Here is a 20,000-nt window from a genome sequence, read left to right on the forward strand (position 1 = left end):
GAGAGACAAAGACAGACAGATGTATAGCATCAATAGTAGCAACAACTACATAGTAACTACGTTACTATGACAACAATAATAACAATAGTCTGATGACATCACATTGGGCTTTGGGAAATCTAGATTGTCCAAGTGATTAATAATCCTAAATTCATGTCTTAGATATCACCGCCCATTCATTTTTAGTGGACTGTTTAGGCAGATTCAGCTTGAATTTTTTTTTTTTTAACACAGTCACGTACACTTATTACTTTTGGTCCATTGTGTAACATTTAGGAGGATCTACTGGCTATCATTAGTGTATAATCACCTGAATATAAGAACTGTTTTCAATTATTTAACTTAGAATGAACCATTATCTACAAAGGGAGTAGGTCCTCTTCTACAGAGTTTTTTCAACTTAAAATACATGATATCAAGACTTTCTGGAAGTCTAGACTCATACAGAACAATTAATTGAATGAAAAAGGGGAGAGATTTGTTTGTGGTAAATGGGAATTAATGTAAGTGTGGCTTGTCCTTCCTCCCCAGCGGGATCTGCTCGGAGACATTTTAGTGCACAGAGGCATGAAACTGTCTGTCAGTTGACAGGGTCTGTAGAGAGAACTCCCACACACTCCCATTTTAGACATGATTCACGCACACATACACACAACACACAAGCACACACTCAATCATACTCATGGCACACTGGTATGGTGGTCACTGAAATAAACATACCATCACTCTTTCTAAGCATGTATCTTCATGTTTGACTCTCTCTGTCTTCATTTTTAGTTAGTCTGTCCCTCTCAATCACACAATCAAGTCAGTCAGTGCCAATATGTGAAGAAGAGATTGGATACCAATACTGTTGCTCCTCAGTATCGTTTTCATCAAGGGGATTGGCTAAAGGGCAAATGGCAGCTTGCAGTAAGAAGTGATTAGAGTAACGGGTATATATATAGACTCATTGATTTTAATAAAATAAACTGCAGCACCATATGTCATCAGTCAAAGACAAGCAATCGATCAGCGTCACGCATCAATGTAACAGCAGCAGTAGGGAATGAGAAGGGGGCAGAGTACAGAAAACGAAGCAAAAAAAAGGTTAGCATTATGGACTCTGATAGGTTTGGGTTTGATTCCTCAGTCAATTACAGTTACAGATTCAGTGATCCCTGCACACAGATGAATTCCCCCAGTGTGAAGCAGGCCATCTCATTACCGCTCTTTGAGAAATCGAAGGTGATGCTCACTCTCTCTTTGGACTACCTCAGAAGCTGTCTCCTGTTCCCAGCTAACACAAGACTGAGTCGCTGGACCAGGAGGAATGACGAAAAAGAATGACTGATTGAATGAACAGATGAAATAGAGACTGTGATGATGAACAGAGCGGCCTGTGTCAGCGCAGAGGGAGAGTTACCCAAGTGGGTCCAGAGATGACTATCTTGGTGAAAAGGCCAGAAGGAGCACAATGGTGCACCTATGCAGGTAAAATTCCCACCTTAAACAGAACCCCAGCTGGAATGTCTCAAACTATTAACTCCGGAAAAGAGAACTCTGTCCTGAATTTATGTATATTCTTTCTTTTCTTTATATTATTAGCTTGGTTGTGCAAAGAACGATAGAAAGAACAAAGGATATGAGTTTGGCTGTCTGCTTTATGGATCAGCCAAAACAAATAAGAATCATTTTTCACCCTAAGCTACACAAACAAGATGTAACATCCAATAATACAAGACATTCACAGTGTTGTATTTGTTTCTCAGTTGTCCCTGCTATTAAATTTACTTAAGTCAACTCTGTGTGCTGCACATTGTATCAAAGAAATTCAAACAGAAGACCATTGGTTAGATGCAATCACAAAGTCTCATTAAATTACAAAGCAGTTCACACACACTGCAACAGGAGAGGAAGGCAAAAAAAACAACTGTATTTAAAGACGTAAAATGACCCAAAACCATCTAGAAAGTGACAAAAAAGTAATGTTTATATACACATATAAGGTTGCACTGACTGAGGTTTGATTTGTATCACTGGAAGAAAAAAGTTACGAGCAGGCAGATTGAACAGAGGTCCTGACTATCAACATGGAAAAAAATGAATCTCTGTTCATGATGACCCTTTTCTTTAGTCACTGTGCCGGTGTGAATCTATTCCAGTGGAACTTGGCACCCGTCTCTAAGTCACTTGATGCCCGCAGTGAAATCAGATGTGACATTTTGTTAACCCTGCAAAGGTCGTCCCAGTGGAAGTGGAGCTGATCAAATAAGAACCAGTTGACGTGGGAGCTTACAGAGCAGAGCTGCAGCCAGCAGAAAGTCAGCATTTTAGAAAAAGAAAAATCGGTGTTAACACAGACACTTATTTGTCTTTCTCTTTAGTTGCTACAGGTGGGGGAAGGTCAATCCACACTTACAGTCTAGATAGATAGATGTACCCCCACTTCGCTGTCAGATGACGTACCCTTGGTTGGGAATCACTGTTGTAGAGTATAGCAGCATTGAATTTTAACAGTAACTCGTTAAGCCTTCCACTGCCAGTGACTTACTGTACAATCAGTAGCTCATAGCAGTCCTACTATCGAATGATCTGCGTCTCCATTTAGCTTTTATTGAACCAAACGCTCTTTTCTACCCATTGGGGACACTGACCTCACACCTTATTTTGGTTCACAGGCAGGCCATTGATAAGTTATAGACTCTAATGATTGGTTTGTTAGTTTATTATGTATTGGGAAAATACAAACCTGAATTTATGTAGTGATATCAGTATCTCAAATCACCTCTGTATATCAATGTAATTATCTAAAAAGATTATCCCTGTGTATTAATACCTGGTGAAATAACACGGGCCAAACAATGGAATTAACTTTCAGTGGAGACATTCAGTGGCTCCCACAGTTTCTGTGCACACACAGGCAAACGCACACATGCCACACACCAACATACATTGCTCACCTTGCAGGTGAGTATGAAAGATGAGGGGTTATACCACTCTGATGGGTCTGTTACCATGGAAACCATAAGGAGGAGAGGACGAACATAGAGCTAACAAGGGCAGGAAAGGGCCTCTGACACACCGTTTGACAGGAAAGCATAGGAATGATCACATCAACCACTAATTAAGTCTCATCTCATCTAGAAACATTCACTCTTCTTCACTTTTCTTCTCTTCACTTCTCTGTCAGTCTATTTTGTCTGAAAAGCATATGTCTGTCAGTCTAGGGAGTTTGTTTAACTACAGTAATTGGACCAACGTTTGCTAAGATCTGTTAGCTGTTCCAGACTTGTGATTCTCAAAGTGATTGAGGGTTGAGAGTTAAAAATGTACACGTTTTTTCTCCTTGAATCAACATTTGATTGTGTTTCAATAAGTATCAAACTTTGCCAAAACACAATCTACTGCAGCATCTGCTCTTTATCAAACCCAGCAAACGTGACACTTAAAACATGCTATTCTGTTGTCCTTCAAATGTTCAGAAATCTGCAGTAAGCTATTAGATGATCTGAGATATATGTATGTGCTCTGGCACAGCTTCAGAATCATTTACATGTCAATTTCTTTGATTCTAGATTTGTGGATAAATGAATATACCTTTTAAAAGTTGATGGTTTTGGAAGCAAAGGGCTCAAACGGCTCACAACTTTAATTGAAAACCATAATCAGCCTTACTTTGCTAATGATGACAAATGCTAATGAAGCAGCACTAATGAAGCAATGTTAATGATCATTGATCATTTCAAACTTTAGATATCTCATTTGGGAAACAGACTCTGCAATTGCATAGTTAAATAAACATCCAGACAAGCCTGCGGGCAGAAGAGAGTCTCTCCTCTTTCCTCTCTAATTTGTTCAGATTTAATTGGGGTGATCAATATCTCCTCCAAGTTCCCACCATACTGTTATCATCCATCTATTCATAACAGATATGTGGTGAACAGATCGTGGAGGATGGATGAGATGAGAGAGCAGCTCTTGGTAATTCTATTGATTGCTGGCTTGGTCAAACTAGTCAGCTACTAACACCATTAGGAGGATGGTGAGCACACATGGGTGTACCTTTGTGGTAGTTATTGTGGCTGTATGTATAAATGTGTGACTTAATGTGTGTCTGTGTGTGTGTGTGTGTGTTTTTAAGGGACCTTTCCAGTTCCAAGACATAAAGAGACGGGTGACCTTTCTCACTGCAACAGTCCCTTCTAAGCACACAAGCACACCAAAGACTTAATTGGTTTTCGATAATAAATCTCAGGAGGGTTTGTAAAAAAAAGTGTCTGATTCTTAATGCTGCTACTCCAGAGACTGCAGAGCTCTTTCAAACTATTTCTTGTCTCAAAGACCAGAACAAGAGCAAATGGAGGTGAAGGCCACATTCACTTTTTTCTCTCTCGATTTCACTTGTTTCTTCCATTGATAGATGTTCAGAGTGTGGATCCAACAACTTGGATACTTGGTCTTTTTGTGCATTTGTTTCCACAGGAAGTAGTACTACATTTGTTGCAGCCATTTGTTTGGCCCCCCCAAAAAACCCAACTTCCATTCTGGACACAACATGGTTTGGTAGCTGTGCAGTTTTAAAATCTCATTTTCCTAATAGGAAGTGGAAATTCTGTTAGTAGAATAAGCCAGCTCCATTTCCTTTTTTTATTCTTATATCTTAACTTTATTATAATAGCCTTTTGCTACATTTCATTACCTTTCAAATTGCATATTTTGTTAACATTCAATACTAAGGCAGACCTGTCTATTCAGCATCAGGAATAACACACTTGATTTACAAATCTCTTCAGTTACAGGCATTTTTCATGAAACAGCTGGAATTATTTCAGCCCACTGTGTAATATAATGTACTGCAATTATTGAAACATTTCTCCAAGCCAAGCTAAAGGCCCATTGTCACATGCCGCGCTGTAGGAAGCATTGCTATCTAAAGCAACTGGCTGGCGTTTAGCTTGAGTAGGATATAATGGTCTCTGCCAGTAAAGACTGTCATGAGTACAGTCTCACTCTGCTGTTCGGTCCTGTTTATTTAGATCAGCTATATAAATATTTAGATATTTATCTTCAGGACATATATCCATATGCACAACAGAAATGTGCGGCAGTTGCAATTATGTCCACCAACCATGATGCCAGCTTTCATATGCTTCATACTTCAGGGTGGAAAAGAGTGTGGAAGAGGATGGATGTCTGATTTGATTTGTCCAAAATGTTTTGGCTTGGCATGGTAGGCTGACAATGAGGGAGATAGAAGAGGCAATGAGATTAAGTTTAGCCTGTCTGTGGTGCAAGCATCCTTTATGACAGCAAACAGTTAATGCGTGTCTTTTGGTTATCCTAGAAGAATTGATCCACACTAGCTAAGCTTTTACAAATTACTACATAGTTTTTTCATGTTTCTTTTACGTTAGATTGTTCAGACAGTGTGCTCCTAGAGGTTGATATGAAATTGTCAAGTTTCTGGACTGAATAACAGGATTGACAAATACAGTGTTTATACCCTTCTAGCTTGTTTCCACAACTTGTTCTATTTCTACTCTTGAAGGATGGCCAAGAAACAAAAGCGGAAGACAGTGACTTCTCTGTCTTTTCGAAAAAATCCCCAAGTTACAAGTCAAAGGCATCGCCGATTATCAGTTAGTTTGTGTTGTCTGTCTTGTAAATAGGAGGCAGGCCTTTTGTCTAGACACATCTCTTAGTCTGCTTTTAGAAAGCGAGACGAACTAATTAAACTTAGAGGTGCCATAGGTGTCTGTTGTCTGGTACAGAACAACCGTGGACTGATAATCATCTTTTATCAGAGATTGGTCACACAAAATCAAAGCCAATCTGATATGAAGGTCAGTTCCGCATTGAGTGTTGATTTCTCCCCTTGTGTGTCATTAACACCGTGGCATCTTGAAATGGGGTGTCCCCAGATCACTGTCAGCTCAAACATAGACCATAGGATTAAATGGACATTTGAATATTGTTAAATATCCAAGGGCTTGTTTAAACATTCAGTAATCCTTTGTTGGCAGATCGTTGGATCACACAGATGCCGTACCAAATGGGGCGTTATGCGAGGGTGCTACGTGGCTGGTTGGTTGGTGGCTGGCATGGCATGGCCTGGCAGATGGTCTCGGGATGTCGGGACAGCAGGCTCTCTGTGTGACGGCGAAGCTAATGATGGCAAAAGGCTAAATGATAACTACAGACAGAGAATAAATCACAATTATCACTCCACGATGCTTACCAAGGATCCTCAAATGTTTGCAGAGGGATTTGGAAGCCCAATTAGGGTTGTTTATGCACAGAATTATGTCACCCAGTAACTTTTGCTCTCCCTCTGCAGAACAGTAGTGTGAGAACTGGCTTGACAGCATGGTGCTAAACAACTGTTTCCTCATACTTTTTTTGTGAAGGCCTGAATGACCCTGCATACAGTACTGTCTGAGGCACACAAAATAATGAGCTTTGATGTGAGGAACGTTCTGTTCCACTCAAGATCTGCCAGGACAATACAGTGCTGTAAATTATAACAGTGCTATTTGTCCTATGAGACATGACTTAATGGCGGGCATGAATGCCCAAGGAGTGTAACATTGCTTTGTGAAGAAACAATAGGATTTAATTCAGGTTTGAGCACTGAGATGCTTTAAAGACAGTGAAAACAAAAATAATTCAAGTTCAAATCCTGTGTCGACTGTTCAGTTATTTTGTTTTATTTATCAAAAACCATTTTCTTTTTAAAAACGTAACAAAATCACGGGCACGTATTCAATCAGTCATATCCAGTCAAATGTGAATGCAGCTAGCTAACCCTACCCATGATATAACATTTTAATTGGCAAAAACTTTCTTTATTTTTCAAAAGCCTTCTTGTATTTTTGTTTTCTGGCAGTTTACGGTAGCTGTATTATGTTGTTGAGACGATATCATTATCCTGGCTCTGACTAAACCTTATTATTAGACAATGTAAAAACAAGAAATGCTCATGATGCATGGGTAAAGTTTCCTGACACTGGCTCTGCATTTTGTGTCTCTATACTATGTAGCCTTATTTTAGAGGCTGGTTCACATTGTAGGCTGCGTACTGTATTGCACAACACCTGTGAGTCAATAGAAGACAAAGCCATGTCTCTGGGATGAATAAAGCCAGGTCTCTATGTACATCTCCATCAGCAGAAAGACGAAGCACAGCCCCTTCTCTTCAGCTTCACTATTACTTTATACAGCATGTCGACTATTTCTGACGCTACACAGCCCCCCGCCCTTCCTCCCGTCTTAGTCCTGCAGGAATGTCCTCCAATAAACCCAATTGGCTCTGGTCAGAATTATTAAAGATGTCATTGGGGCTGAAATCTGCTTAGTGTCCTGTACGCAGCAAGGAGCCCAGTATATTGGACTGTTTTGTCAAGAAGAAAGGAAGGGGGGTTGTAAGTAAAAGATGGCAAGAATGGAAACAGCTAGAGGGATAGGACATATGCTGCCTCCTTACAACAGCAGCGGTGGCGGAGCATCTACAGCCTGAAGGCTGCACTGTGCCAACAGGGACTCGTATAAATTATTTACTCCTGGACCCCATTGTGGACATTTCCCCTGCGGGGCCTCTCTCCATGGGGCTCCTGGCTCTTTGAGGGCCCGAACAGGGTGCCAGAGGGAGGACTGAAGGCTGGAAATGGCCCTCTTTCCAAACACACAGTCTGATGTGAGTCTTTGCTAGCCGCTTTGAGGTTGATTTTGATTGAAAAGCAGTAAGTAAAATCAGACAAGAAACAGCGGGGAAGACAAAATAGTGCACTTTATGAAAAAAGCTTTTTTGGATTTTGGGGCCGATTTTTTCAATGTGCCTGTAGATTTGGTACAAATTTTTTTAGCATGTTGGGAGCTCTTTTTTCCCCCCTGTGTATTCTGTTTTGCTGCTAGCTGGCAAAGTCGATCCACCAATGTAGCGATGTTTATATTTGCAAAATCCAGAGTTACACATCTGGAGAATTATCTATGGTGTATTTGTGTATCTTTTGCATATGTTTACACAATTACTAATAATAATGATATTTGCATACCTTCCTCCTACATAGGCAAGTTAGCGTTAAGGGAACACTTAAAGAAAGCAGCAGGTGGAAATTGAGTGTCTAGCTCAAGGATGCATGAAAAATGTGGATGCTTGTTCCACCAATGTCTTGACTGTCTCTGCTTCGTGTCTGTTTTTGCACTAACCACGTTTATTAGTCTTTGTGTGGGTGTATATGCATCTGTGCCTTCTTAGATGCCAGTGCACATGCATGTGTCGCTTCCACGTGTGCATGTACTGTATGCACTGATTGCCAGTAGCGGCTGTTGGCATTTTCTCTGTGTTTCCAGAAGTCTGCTTGCACTAAATTAGAGCTTCTGTATGACTACAGGATAATTACTGTAGTTATGTACCTGCCAGTTTCTGGTGCTGTTGGGAGCTGTTTTTAGTGCCACCCCTGAAAGACTGCCACTTGATGGACAGCTTGAACAGAATGGGGTTCATCCACCTGAAATTCATGAGAATGACTCACAGAGAGTGGGTGGGAGTAATGACCAGAATACCTGGGGCATGCAGAGATGGAGGGAGTACTTTTAAGTGGCCCAAGGGAAAAAATAGAAAGCAGAATTATAAACTTTGTCAAAGTTTTTTGTTTTATATAAGCACATGGAAGGAAATTATATCAAATGGGCTTTTTTTATCATTAGCTAATTCCTCCGTGTTTTTACCTTATTCATTGCTTCATACATTTTTTTACAGTCTTTAATTTAATTGATTGATTGTTTTGTATTGAGCTTTAAGCAGGTCATTTGACCAAGGTGTTTACTTTCCTTTTTATCCAATTAATGTAGCTAGGTTAAATGTTTCATAGATTCCATTGGATAACATCACACTCAAAAGCTCTCAAAAATCAGGGGCCCAATTATTTTTTCTTTTTGACATTTGCCTGTTTATAAAATTCTCAGCTTTGTTTTTGGCAGTATATCATTGTATTACACAACTTTACTAAATTCTCCACTCCACAAGTGTGCAGGGTGTTTGATTTGCTAGATTATTTGACTTGTTTGCTACAAAGCTTTCAGTTTTGTTCGGTGCTCGTTCTAATGAGAAGTGCTGAGCTGGTGAGTCACAGCGGTTGATTATTTTTCTCCTGCTGGAGTTCATGAGGTGTAGTTGGGGTCAGCTCCTTCCTGTCTGTACCTCTGCCTTCCTGTCTGCTCAATGTGAGCTCAGCCAGGGAGAGGAAGAGTGCATGCCAGGTAGACTACTTCCACCTCATCAAATCTGCCCCTTGCCCCTTCTGTCTCTCCATCTTTCCTTCAGGATGATTCACACAGCGTGAATCGTCCTGTTGCCTCTTTTTCTCTGTTTATTCTCTCTCTCACCCTCTGACACAGACCTACTCTTAGATGCTCACAAGTACTCATGTGTGCACACGCAAGTGCGTGAACACAAGTAAAATTTACAACCTCATTTGGCTATTCCACCCAGGACGTGTGCCCTTGTAACAGATCATTATGCAGGTTACATTCCTAGGAAGTGAGGTGCAAAGAGACTCTCTGTGACAGAGATGTGGCTAGTCTCCTCTGTATAATTATCCTTATGTCCTGCCCTCTGAGCTTTTATGTTCCTTCTTAATCCACGCAGGCAGCTTCCCTACAGGTCTCTTATTCCCTGTGTTACTCCGGCATCTGCTACGAAAGCCTGTTTTTCTTTTTCCATTAATGGCGGTATAATCTTGTATTCTCTGGTGTCTTGTCCAGGTGTTGGTGTGAGTTATGAATGGGTTTCTGTGAACATGCACTAAAGACTCAAACAGCTGTTAAAATAACCTTTTAAACAATTATATCTTTCAAACATCCTCCTTGAATTTTAGTGCAAAAACATCTACTTTCTTTATGGTTTCCACTTTATGTCTGTATCCATCATACCAGAGGTTGTGTTAGACTTTGTCTTTATCCTCCAACTTTAGACTACTTGCTTGTCCTTCCATCTTCCACCGCATGAATCCCTCTTTTTTCACCTCATTTATTAACCACATCAAACTTATTAGGTTTTCTAAATAAACTTCAGACACTCAGCTGCAGGGACATTTTGCATTAGCTAGTAGCAATGTAGCCTACCAATATGATTGCTAAAGCCAGCTAGACAAGGAGGTCATGCAATTGAGAATAAAAACAAGAATACTAGACAATAGCTAATTAATATGCACACTCACCACCAACTGGAGAGGGGGGGTCTACTACAGGTGCTTATAAACAGTGATGCGTTGTTGTGAATATACTTAACTTTACGTTAGATCTTAAAATGAAGCACGGCCTTCATGTGTTTCTGTTATTGTCAATGATGGAGAATATTCAGTTAATGTGTTTTGTCTTCATGATCAGTTTATTTGCAAAATCCCTGATACAAATGTAAGAGTCGGCCGACCACAATGGAAATCAATTTCAATGAATATGTATGTATTCGCCGCAACTTGGTATACATATTTTGAGATGTCAGATCAATCATGTCAAAAACCACCAAAATATAAACACAGGATTGTAACTTCCTTTTCTTTCTGCTAAATGAGTTTGGAGGCAGGGATATGGTCTGTTGTCTGGTTCACTGTTTTCCACCACTACTTCTCATGAATATATTACTTTGAGATGTTAGGTGGGAATGGAGGTGGGTATTGCAGTCATGGGGAGAAAATATATCATCAAAGAAAATATTAATTAGGCATTGGATGGCCTTTATTTTTTGTAAAATGAAATTTTACCCCCCTTTCCACCCCAATCATACAGCTACACATACAGAGTCACTCCTCATATGCTTTTCATCTTACCTTGGTGCCAGACCAAAGCAGATTTCTCTTCAAGATTGTCCAATTTCCTCCCTATTTCTGGAGCATTATTCTCTTTAAAGCCCCGCGGTCATCATGTGCAGTCAATAGAGATTCTTTTCTTATCTGTTTTTTTTTAAAGATTTGCAGTCATGGTGACCTGGAATATCAAAGATTATGAGACGAATGCAGTGATGTGAAATGAATGAGATGATATTCCAGAGATTATAAAGAGCAAATTGCGTATGTTGTAATAATTTTGAGTTTTTGTGCAAACACACATAAAAGCAGATACACACACACTTATTCCAGCTCAGGAGATGAGTTAGTGACAAAATATAATGGAGGAAACGTCAGAAGTGGTGAGAACTCCACTGTGGCCGATTCTTTGTGACAGTGTCTGTCGGGTGACAGTTAAATCAGATGATTTAGTTATCGAGGGGGCTGTGGTTTGCAGTCAAATGCTGTCAAAATTTTCTTATGTTTTCAATGAAGAATGTGTTTCTTCTCAATGACACAGCAGCCTGAATGAGATGTCAAGAGTTTTTATATGTGGGGTGGCAGACTGAATTAGGAGTTTCTGCCATTTTTTGGCCAGGGCTGCAGTCACAGCTGTCAACAGCTGTCAGACATCTACAGTTTTATTCCACTTAAACACTGATAGTGGGCAGGAGGCTTTTGTCTTCCTTTCAAATCTTCAGAAATATGTTCTTACGTAGGTGGATGTCTATATTGTTTTGAGCTCAAGAATCTTTCTTTTTAAATATATGATTAAATCAACTGCTTAGAATTCACGATCACATTCAGAAAATTGTATTTAATGTCATCGCTCTGTACGTCATCTTTGCATTGGACGTAAATGTGACAAAGATCATTTATGTAAGACATTGATAACCATCAGCAAGCTGCAGATTGTCTAAATTTAATTGTCGACTTGGGTTACTGCTCCAGGAAGGAAATTGTTTTAGTTAGTGTGCTGAGTGGAATTAGGAGTAGTTCTATGAAATTATAAAAGTTTCTGTAACGATACATCAAGCAAGCCTTGTCTTATGAATTTCTTTATAATACATTTTTGCCTGGAGTTTGGAGTCTGGCTGCCCCACAGGCATAATGAAGTTTGACAGAAGTCTTGCAGTGCAGTAGAATGAAGTCTGATATGTAAGAGGAATTACTGTAATAAGTTTGATAAGATTATTCATGATAAAATGAAAATAACATTGGTTGTATAACTGCTCTTTTCAAAAAATACATTTTTCACTTTCCCCTTAAAGTCTGTGATGCTTGGTTCCACTCTGCATTACGGGATGATTAGCATTGGGTGTGAATGTTAGGCCACTTCCCCAAGACATGAAATGGGTGCCTGTCAGCACAAGTTATTGCTGATGTGCTGGCATTTTGGAAATGGCGTGATATGTGCTCTCCGACTCCCCTCTGTCCACCCCTCCGTCTCTCGTTTCATGTCTCACTGCTTCGGGGGTTAATGAAATGCCCCTATTGAAGAGCTGGAATGAGGGATTGTTAAATTCATATGAGCTTTCAGCCCCCTCTCGCGCATTTTATCAACCTGTGCTTCGATGCATGAGCACCAACAACACATCACCGCTGACAAATGTATTGTAGCGGAGAGCTAATGATGATCCAAAGCTTTGCTCTAATCAGGTTGTCTAATCCACTTCTTACCCATTAAACCCCTCAATCAAACACAGTCAATATAAAGGGAAATTATTTAGCTTAGCAGGGTCAATGTCTTCCTCTCAAAAAAATACGGTTTAAATTGTCATGTTTTGTGCAGCCTGCTTTGAATCCTCTATCTTACAAACTGTTTACTGATGCTTCATTTATGCACAGTAGCCAATACAGCTGCAGTGCAGGCAAGAGAGCCAGATGGCTTTAGGGAAAATAAGTATCATTTTAAGAAATTAACATCATTTTAGCACACTCAACCTGTAGCAAACCCTTTTCCGATTTTTGGGGTCTTTCATGGCTTACAATTGTAGGGGCACAGACACACAAAGCTAAATGTGTGCACACTTGGTTCCATACTGTGGTCAGTGATGCATCACCTGACAGCTGACTGATGAAGCACTGACCTTTTACTCCTGGCCTTGTGGGCAATTCTCCGTCTTGTGAAACTGTGGTGGTCTGCATCCACTGACACTTGAGTGCTCCAATGAATTATGACCATTGGGGGGAATAATAAAAAGAAGCAGAGACTGTGAGCCTCACAGACGAGGGGGAGGAGAGCAGGATGCAGATAGCGGGAGAGAGAGGGATATGGATGCCCCAGAATCAAAGACTCCCTCATGATCCCTCTCTCCGATTCCGTCACACCTTCCATCTCATCCTCTTCTGTTCTCAATTACGTTCTTTGATCGCTTTTACAATGCAGTTGTTTGTGACGGGTTTATCTGTGGCTTATCCTCAGTACGTACACACAGCCCTGTGTGGTGGCTGAGTTTCACCCCAAGCTAGAAACATTAGTAAGGAAGTTTCCAAGCTGTGGAAGTTTAAAATATGAAACTGCAGAGCTGTAATGGGAGCAGGCAGCTCTCCCATCCGTATATGAAAGGCTGCTGCTATTGAGGCTGAATCAAACAGGCCGTTTGATCAGCAGAAAAGCTTTAAAGCTGAACTACATAGTGTCCCCCTGTAGCAGAAATGCTCCATACTATAGTTTCCGTCTCTGAGTGGGTGTGAAGTATTATTATAGTATTATAGTTTTTTTTTAGAATTGAAGTTGTTGTTTTTTTTGTTTATATGTCTCGTTGTTTGTGTGTGTGTGTGTTTGCATGCCACTTCTACAATCCGTTCAGCTGTGGGGCTATTTTACCTGCCAAACATTTTACAATTTAATTTCTGCATTTTATTTTTATTTTAAAAATGTATGTGTAGTGTACATGTTTACATTAAACTGACATTTAACTGTTACAGTACATGCAGCATATAGAATGTCATTGTCAGGGCAATTGTGTCTACTTGTAAATGCAGAGTGCAACTGTGTATCTGTATACTTGAAGAATGTGATGCCTGCGTTTTTGTGACTGGACACGTGTGTCTGTGTGTGCACATGTATGCATGTATGCGTAAAGATGATTAGTAAGGTCATTTGCGGGAAACAGCTTTAGCTTGGCGAGAAAGATGGAGCTCTTTCCCCTAATGGGATCAATGTTTCAATGCTTTCTGTCTGTGTAAGTTATGACGTGGCTAATGTTTAAAACATGCTCTGCAGATGCAGCATGACCCTCTTAAATAAATGACTGCATCGCCAGGAGAGGGAGTCGTCTTAGGATTAGCTTTGCTGTGGGTGAAATGCTCTGTAGACTCTGTGACTCATACTGGCTGATAAACAAGAAATCACATGTAACAGCAAATAGGCACGCACACACACAAAAGCACACACTTGAACAAACCCTTCACACAACATTGAAATGACATAAGGGTAATTGACTTAAGGCAGATCATTATCCAGCCACCACTACACATCTCATCCCACACATGGGTGCATGTAAATGAAAAAACAATGCGTCTGCATAGTATTTGTGTGGCAGAATGAGCACATCACCCCCAGCTTGATATCCCATAATTCTCTTCCAAATGCCTGAGGCGTTTTTACTGCCCCACCAGCAGCATCTTGCCGCTCTGTTAGTTAACAAGGCTAGCCAGCAGTGGAAGAATTGGTGCCCCTGCACGTAACCTGCAGTGCTGCTCTGCAGTGTCATAGCTCCATACGTTAAGATGTGCTCCTCTGAATACTGATGTTAAAGTCGAATTCGTAACTTTACAAGCCCTCCCGCTAATGTTAGGTTACGTTAAGCTACCTGTGCTTGTGATGGGATTGAAAGGGTCATAACTGGGTGATTTGTTAGGTTAAGCGATAAGGAATTCATGAGGACTGTGTAAAAGTCTGAGGTCAGATGAGGTGATACACAGCAGATGATGATAATATCTGACTTCTTACACCAGGTTTCAAATGCCACCTTAAATAAATCATGCAATATTTAATATCTGTGTCCACTAAAATCTCAAACCCCTTAAAATCACCTCTTAATCTCTGTGCTTCTTAAAAATCCTTTCATTTAGCAAGTACAGATGCTTTAGCGAAGCGTGAACTGTGACAAACTGCACAGCCTGTCAGGGTCAACTAAAGTGCAGGCATCCTCAAGATACCAAAACTGATTTTTTTTTCCTTTACGCACTATGCTGTGAACTGTGTCTCATGACAGTTGGTACATTAATTTGTACTCCAGCAGCAACTACCTTTAATAAGGCACTGTTCACTTATTAAAGGTCCAGTGTGTAGGATTTAGTGGCATCATGCGGTGTAGTTGCATCTCTTTGCAACTCCCTTGCTTCACCCTCCCCTTCAAAGCACGAAGGAGAAACTAGTGTTTGGTTTGTCCCTTCTGAGATCCTCCTAAATGTTAAACACTGGACCTCTGAAGCAGTTTATCCTTGATACCTCATCAATTATTTCAACCGTACCAGCATATTTTTTCAAGGGAAAAACTTCATAAAAACATAAAATATCACATTACTTACACATAGGAACCTGTGATGCAATACATTAAAGGCAAGTTGAGTGGCATGTGTGTAGGTAGTTGGGTCATCATCAATCATTCATATTGACATTTCCTTTGATCTGGTGTCCCCATGTGTGTACATGTGACTGTGTGTGCATTCATATGTGTGTGCCTACTTGAGTACAGTTTAAGGCTTGTGTGCTCTCATGTGGATGCATGTGCATTTGTATCTGTGTGCGTGTCCGACCTGGAGCGCGTGTAAGTCTAGACAGGTGCCGTGCTGCAGGTTTAATGACCTGAGGTTCGGCTGACTACCCTTTGCCAATCTGAATCCTTTCCCTTGTGCCCAAGAGAGTGTGACACAGTTTGAGTGCATGGCTGGTGACAGGTAGGGCCTTGTGACAAACTAATGCAGGAAAAGGAAGTCTGTTTATTTCTTCAGGCTGCAGCTCCACCTGAATGCTAAGTGACTGAGAATAGTTCCGGTACTGCACCAAGTATGCCTGAATAAACACACGCACTCACATGCACGGATACAAAGATACACGACACACATTAACACGCATGCATTCTATAAATAGTAGACATTCACATCAGTGGCCCATGACGTGTTGTACAGAGGCTTAGGTCTCTCAGGGAAGTATGTTGTGAAACACAAAACCATCTTCTTGCTTCAACCGCACCATCCAACCCCCACCCATAGCCTATTTGGCTCTAAATCAGCCATCTTTGTGGTAACTGGGACCTCAGGCGTGCCTCCAATGGTTCCCACAATGCACCAGCACAAATTACATTTCACTCACATGGCTGAGCCCACTCCTCTCCTCTTCTGTTCTTCTCTTTTCATTGCTTTACCTCTCTTTCTTTTCATTTCTCCTCCTTCCCCCTCCTACTGTCCAGTAGGGTCTGCCTCCCTGACATCAGTTTGTTTCTCTTTGACTAAGTCCTTTCCCACAATAACTGCTGATGTTTCTCCAGTCGCTGTGCTGTGAGTGGCTGTAGCTCCCTCCTAGATCAGCCCTGCGCTGGCTGCTTACAAGGAGATGAGTTCAGCTAATGGCTACAAGTAGTTTCAAAACAGTCTCAAATTGTATTGACGCTCAAGCGCTGTAATATATAAAATATGCATCTTACTGTCGTCTCATCTGTTCTCAGAAGCCTTTCATCTTCGGCAGTCTGCCAAAGCACCCCTCAAAGGGTACTTGGGCATAGGTTGTTTTAGCAAATTGAAAGTAGCTTCTTATGCTTTGATTGATGGGGTCGGTGGCATTCAGAATACCTAAGTGGACAGTGATGGATTCCCGTTCAAATCAGCACTTTGTGTTCAATTAATTGGTGGTCAAGCCCGGGATCGTGTAACTCTGACCTGCTGAGTGAGAGTCATCTGCAAATCACAGACCACATGCAAGTCATATCCTCCTCTGGAAATTATATGTTTTGAAGAAAGTAGCTCTCCATGCAGCCACATCAAACTGTGAATGGTTATGTGAGAGGCAAGCAGACAGACAAGGCTGTCAGAGCGGAGATGTACTGCCTCAGAAAAGTTCAGCGTGATAATAATGGGCGCCACTAAGCTGCACAATTTGATTGGGGGGTGTGAGGGACGTGTAGAGGACATTTATCAGCGTGACACAGGACACAATGCTCTTGGTTTGATTGGTTAAATTAGTGGGAGCTCATTTGCTTTCACTGCAAAATCCTTTACAGGGCTTTTTTGTTGTGTTAATTAAGCTGGAGCAACCATTTTGTATGCTACTTGCGTACTGGGCTGCAAAGGAGAGAAAAAGATCATTGTTATTCCTGTCTTGCACCTCAGAGGCATTGTAGTTTGTTTTTTTATATGATTTGCACCAAAGATGAGCAGTTTAAATGTATATTTGCTAAAATTAGTTTGGTTTAGATTTCCTCTGACAATTTCCTCCACTGAATACAAATCCTTCAGAGTTTTTTTCTGTGTGAACTGAGCTGTTGCCAGCACCCAATGTCTTGTTACAACAGACTTCTTACAGTCTCAGTTTACTTGCTGAATTGGATGATGAAGGTTGCAGGGAATTACAGTAAAGTTGTACTGAATCTGAAAATAGCATTTCTCAAGGTGGAGATAATTTCTTTTCATGAATTTGCAGTATTCGAGAATGTATTAAAAACCTTTCTGACAATATGCTTGTGCAATCTCCTCAGCTAAGTGAATCCACTGATGATTTTTAATTAAACATTTTGTCCTGTGATGTTATGTCTGCTGTGCATTGGCTGCTCTTCTTAGTACAATCTTTCACAACTAGGATGTTTTCCAAACTGAAACAAGCTGGAAAGCGAGGTTTGAAAAGTATTAAGCTCTCAGGATTTGGAGAGAGTCGTGAGGTCACCGAAAGTAAATAACACCATGAATCCCCTGCAGGTATTTTGTGTTCTTCTTTGCTTTGAAACTGTCTACATACTGTTGTACCAGTAAGTTCACCAGTGTCATCCTTCAGTCAGTCCCAGCCCATTTAATTAGTTGAAGATGTCTCTTATAATAGTGCGGCTGTTAGCTGCGTTTGTAGCCTGTAATATTGAATCTGCAAGTCACATTCGGATCTACTGGGGCTGTTGCATCTCAGCTCATTCACACACTGTGCCTCAGACAGCTGACCTCTCATTATTCAAACAAATCAGCCTTCAGAAAAGGTGCAAACAACAAAATGCTGGCAGGTCTTGTTTCAGTTCAGTGCATTCAGAAGGCGATTTATGTTGCAAAGCAACATCAAACCAAAAAACCATGACACAGAGCAGTACTGTCTCTCACTTCCTCAAAAAAAAAAAAACATACCATGTCTTTTTCCATGGCCTGTTTTATGTCATTTGCTTTTCCACTTTTCCACTGATGGAAGTTTAATTTGGGCTGGTGGCGTTTGGCTGAACTGTAGCCCACTGTTGTAAAGGTGTGGTGGTTTAAAATGTGTATGCAGCTGGGGTTAGAAGCTGGAATGACATCACTGGGACTGATTTGGGGAAGAAAGTGCACCTTACACCTTCACTTGATGACTTTCATTGGTTTGCCCAATTTGATCTTGGTGTTGACGCGCTTTTTTGTCTCGTTCGTGTTTCATTGTTCAGGAAGCCAAGCTGCGGGAGCTACTGGATGTCAGCACCTTGGCGGGGAAAATGGAGAACAGGATGCTGACAGTGGTGAGCGGCCCTGACATGGTCAACATCACCTATCTGAACTTCATGGCCTTCCAGGAGGAGACGGCTAAGGTAAAATTCTACAATATTCCAACAAAACAATCATAATGATAATTATCTTGTATAAAGAAACAATAAGCAGCCATTAAATGCAGTATGTACTGTATATTGCAGGTGTTTTGCTGCAGTGTGAAAACCACATTCCTCCAGCTTTTATAATTTCATTGTTTTAACTGAGGTATTCCATTGATGTCTTTGCAATCAGTGTTCATGAAACCTTTCCCTGAAAAGGCAAAAGGTTAAACGACAAAACAAAAAACATTAATTTGTTAATATGGCAAGAATTAAAGCTTGAAATAACAGTTGTTTCTAATGACACAAAGGTGAATTAAAATAATGAAAACATAACAATAATAAGTGTCAACTTTCTTCTTTTTTAATAGGGGTTAATTGAGATTGAAACAAGTTCCCATTTTTTCTCTGTTCAGTCAGGAGATTTTTGATGAAGGCAATAAATCTCTGTTGAGTTATGGTCAGGTTTGAGATTTCATGTCAAAATAAACTAAACCAACAACAGTGTGTTTTCTGAAATCAAATCCAGCATATCCACATGTATGAAATAATGTCTTAATTTATTCCTAATACGTGGCAGTAGTAGCAGACCACCACATTTCCACCCCCAGCAGTTATCCATGTCAAATTACTCAATGGTTTGCCCCTGACTCTGTGTGCCTGTGTTTAATCTACTGCAGGAATGGGCGGAAGAGCTGTTCAACCTGGCATCTAACCTCTTTGTACAGAACATGTCCAGAGAGGCCTGCCTTGAGAAAGCGTATGTCATCCACGCACACACACACACACAAACACAAGCAGTCACGCAAAAAAAGTCAACCCACAAACTCCAAGACAAAATGAAAATCAGGCAATAAACAAAAACTGTCTGTCATGACAAGCATCACATCAAGCATGTACGGTACTTTACATAAACAGAAACAGCAGGAAAAAGCAAATGAGGCATCTTCTGTGAAAGATAACTTAAATGCCTGACAACAGACAAGTGCTCCAATTCTAATTCAATACACAATGGGTGTTTACTTACAAATGCATGCAAAAACATATTTGTAACATGCACATAACTGCATAAAGTATGCAATAAAGAACACACGTAAGATATGCATACACCAAGGTGCATATGGGCCGTACATACAAACAGGAGGTAAGAATTTGCCTTTCACAGCTCCACAACGCAGCCTGAGGGTTTGAGTTTATAAAGGTCACTTCACCTCACATCGATGGAGAGTAAGGAGAGAAAAAACAGACGAAGAAGCGAGAATAAATAAAACAGCTGGAAATATGTACATGAACCTGACTCTGTGCATCTCAGTTATCTTATCTCAGTGCAAGGGTGCATACGTGGCAGCATGTACATGTGTGGGTGCGCATTCATATGGTGCTGTAGCCTATATATTTGTTGCATTGATGACATAATGTCAGACCTGTGTCAGCAGAC

The 20,000-nt window shown here is 40.6% G+C and overlaps 1 protein-coding gene across 1 annotated transcript in view; it reads left to right on the forward strand.

Annotated features, from left to right (window-relative positions):
* LOC118340893 (1-phosphatidylinositol 4,5-bisphosphate phosphodiesterase beta-1) overlaps positions 1-20,000 on the forward strand; it is a gene marked incomplete in the record, with an annotated part of 102,206 nt that overhangs the window by 37,711 nt on the left and 44,495 nt on the right. The window contains 2 exon segments of the mRNA XM_035679050.1: positions 18,422-18,562; positions 19,243-19,322. Coding sequence (XP_035534943.1) covers positions 18,422-18,562; positions 19,243-19,322 — 221 coding nt within the window.

This window comes from Morone saxatilis, unplaced genomic scaffold, assembly GCF_004916995.1.
Source record: "Morone saxatilis isolate NCDOM2014 unplaced genomic scaffold, NCSU_SB_2.0 Contig7, whole genome shotgun sequence".
Lineage (NCBI taxonomy): Eukaryota > Metazoa > Chordata > Actinopteri > Moronidae > Morone > Morone saxatilis.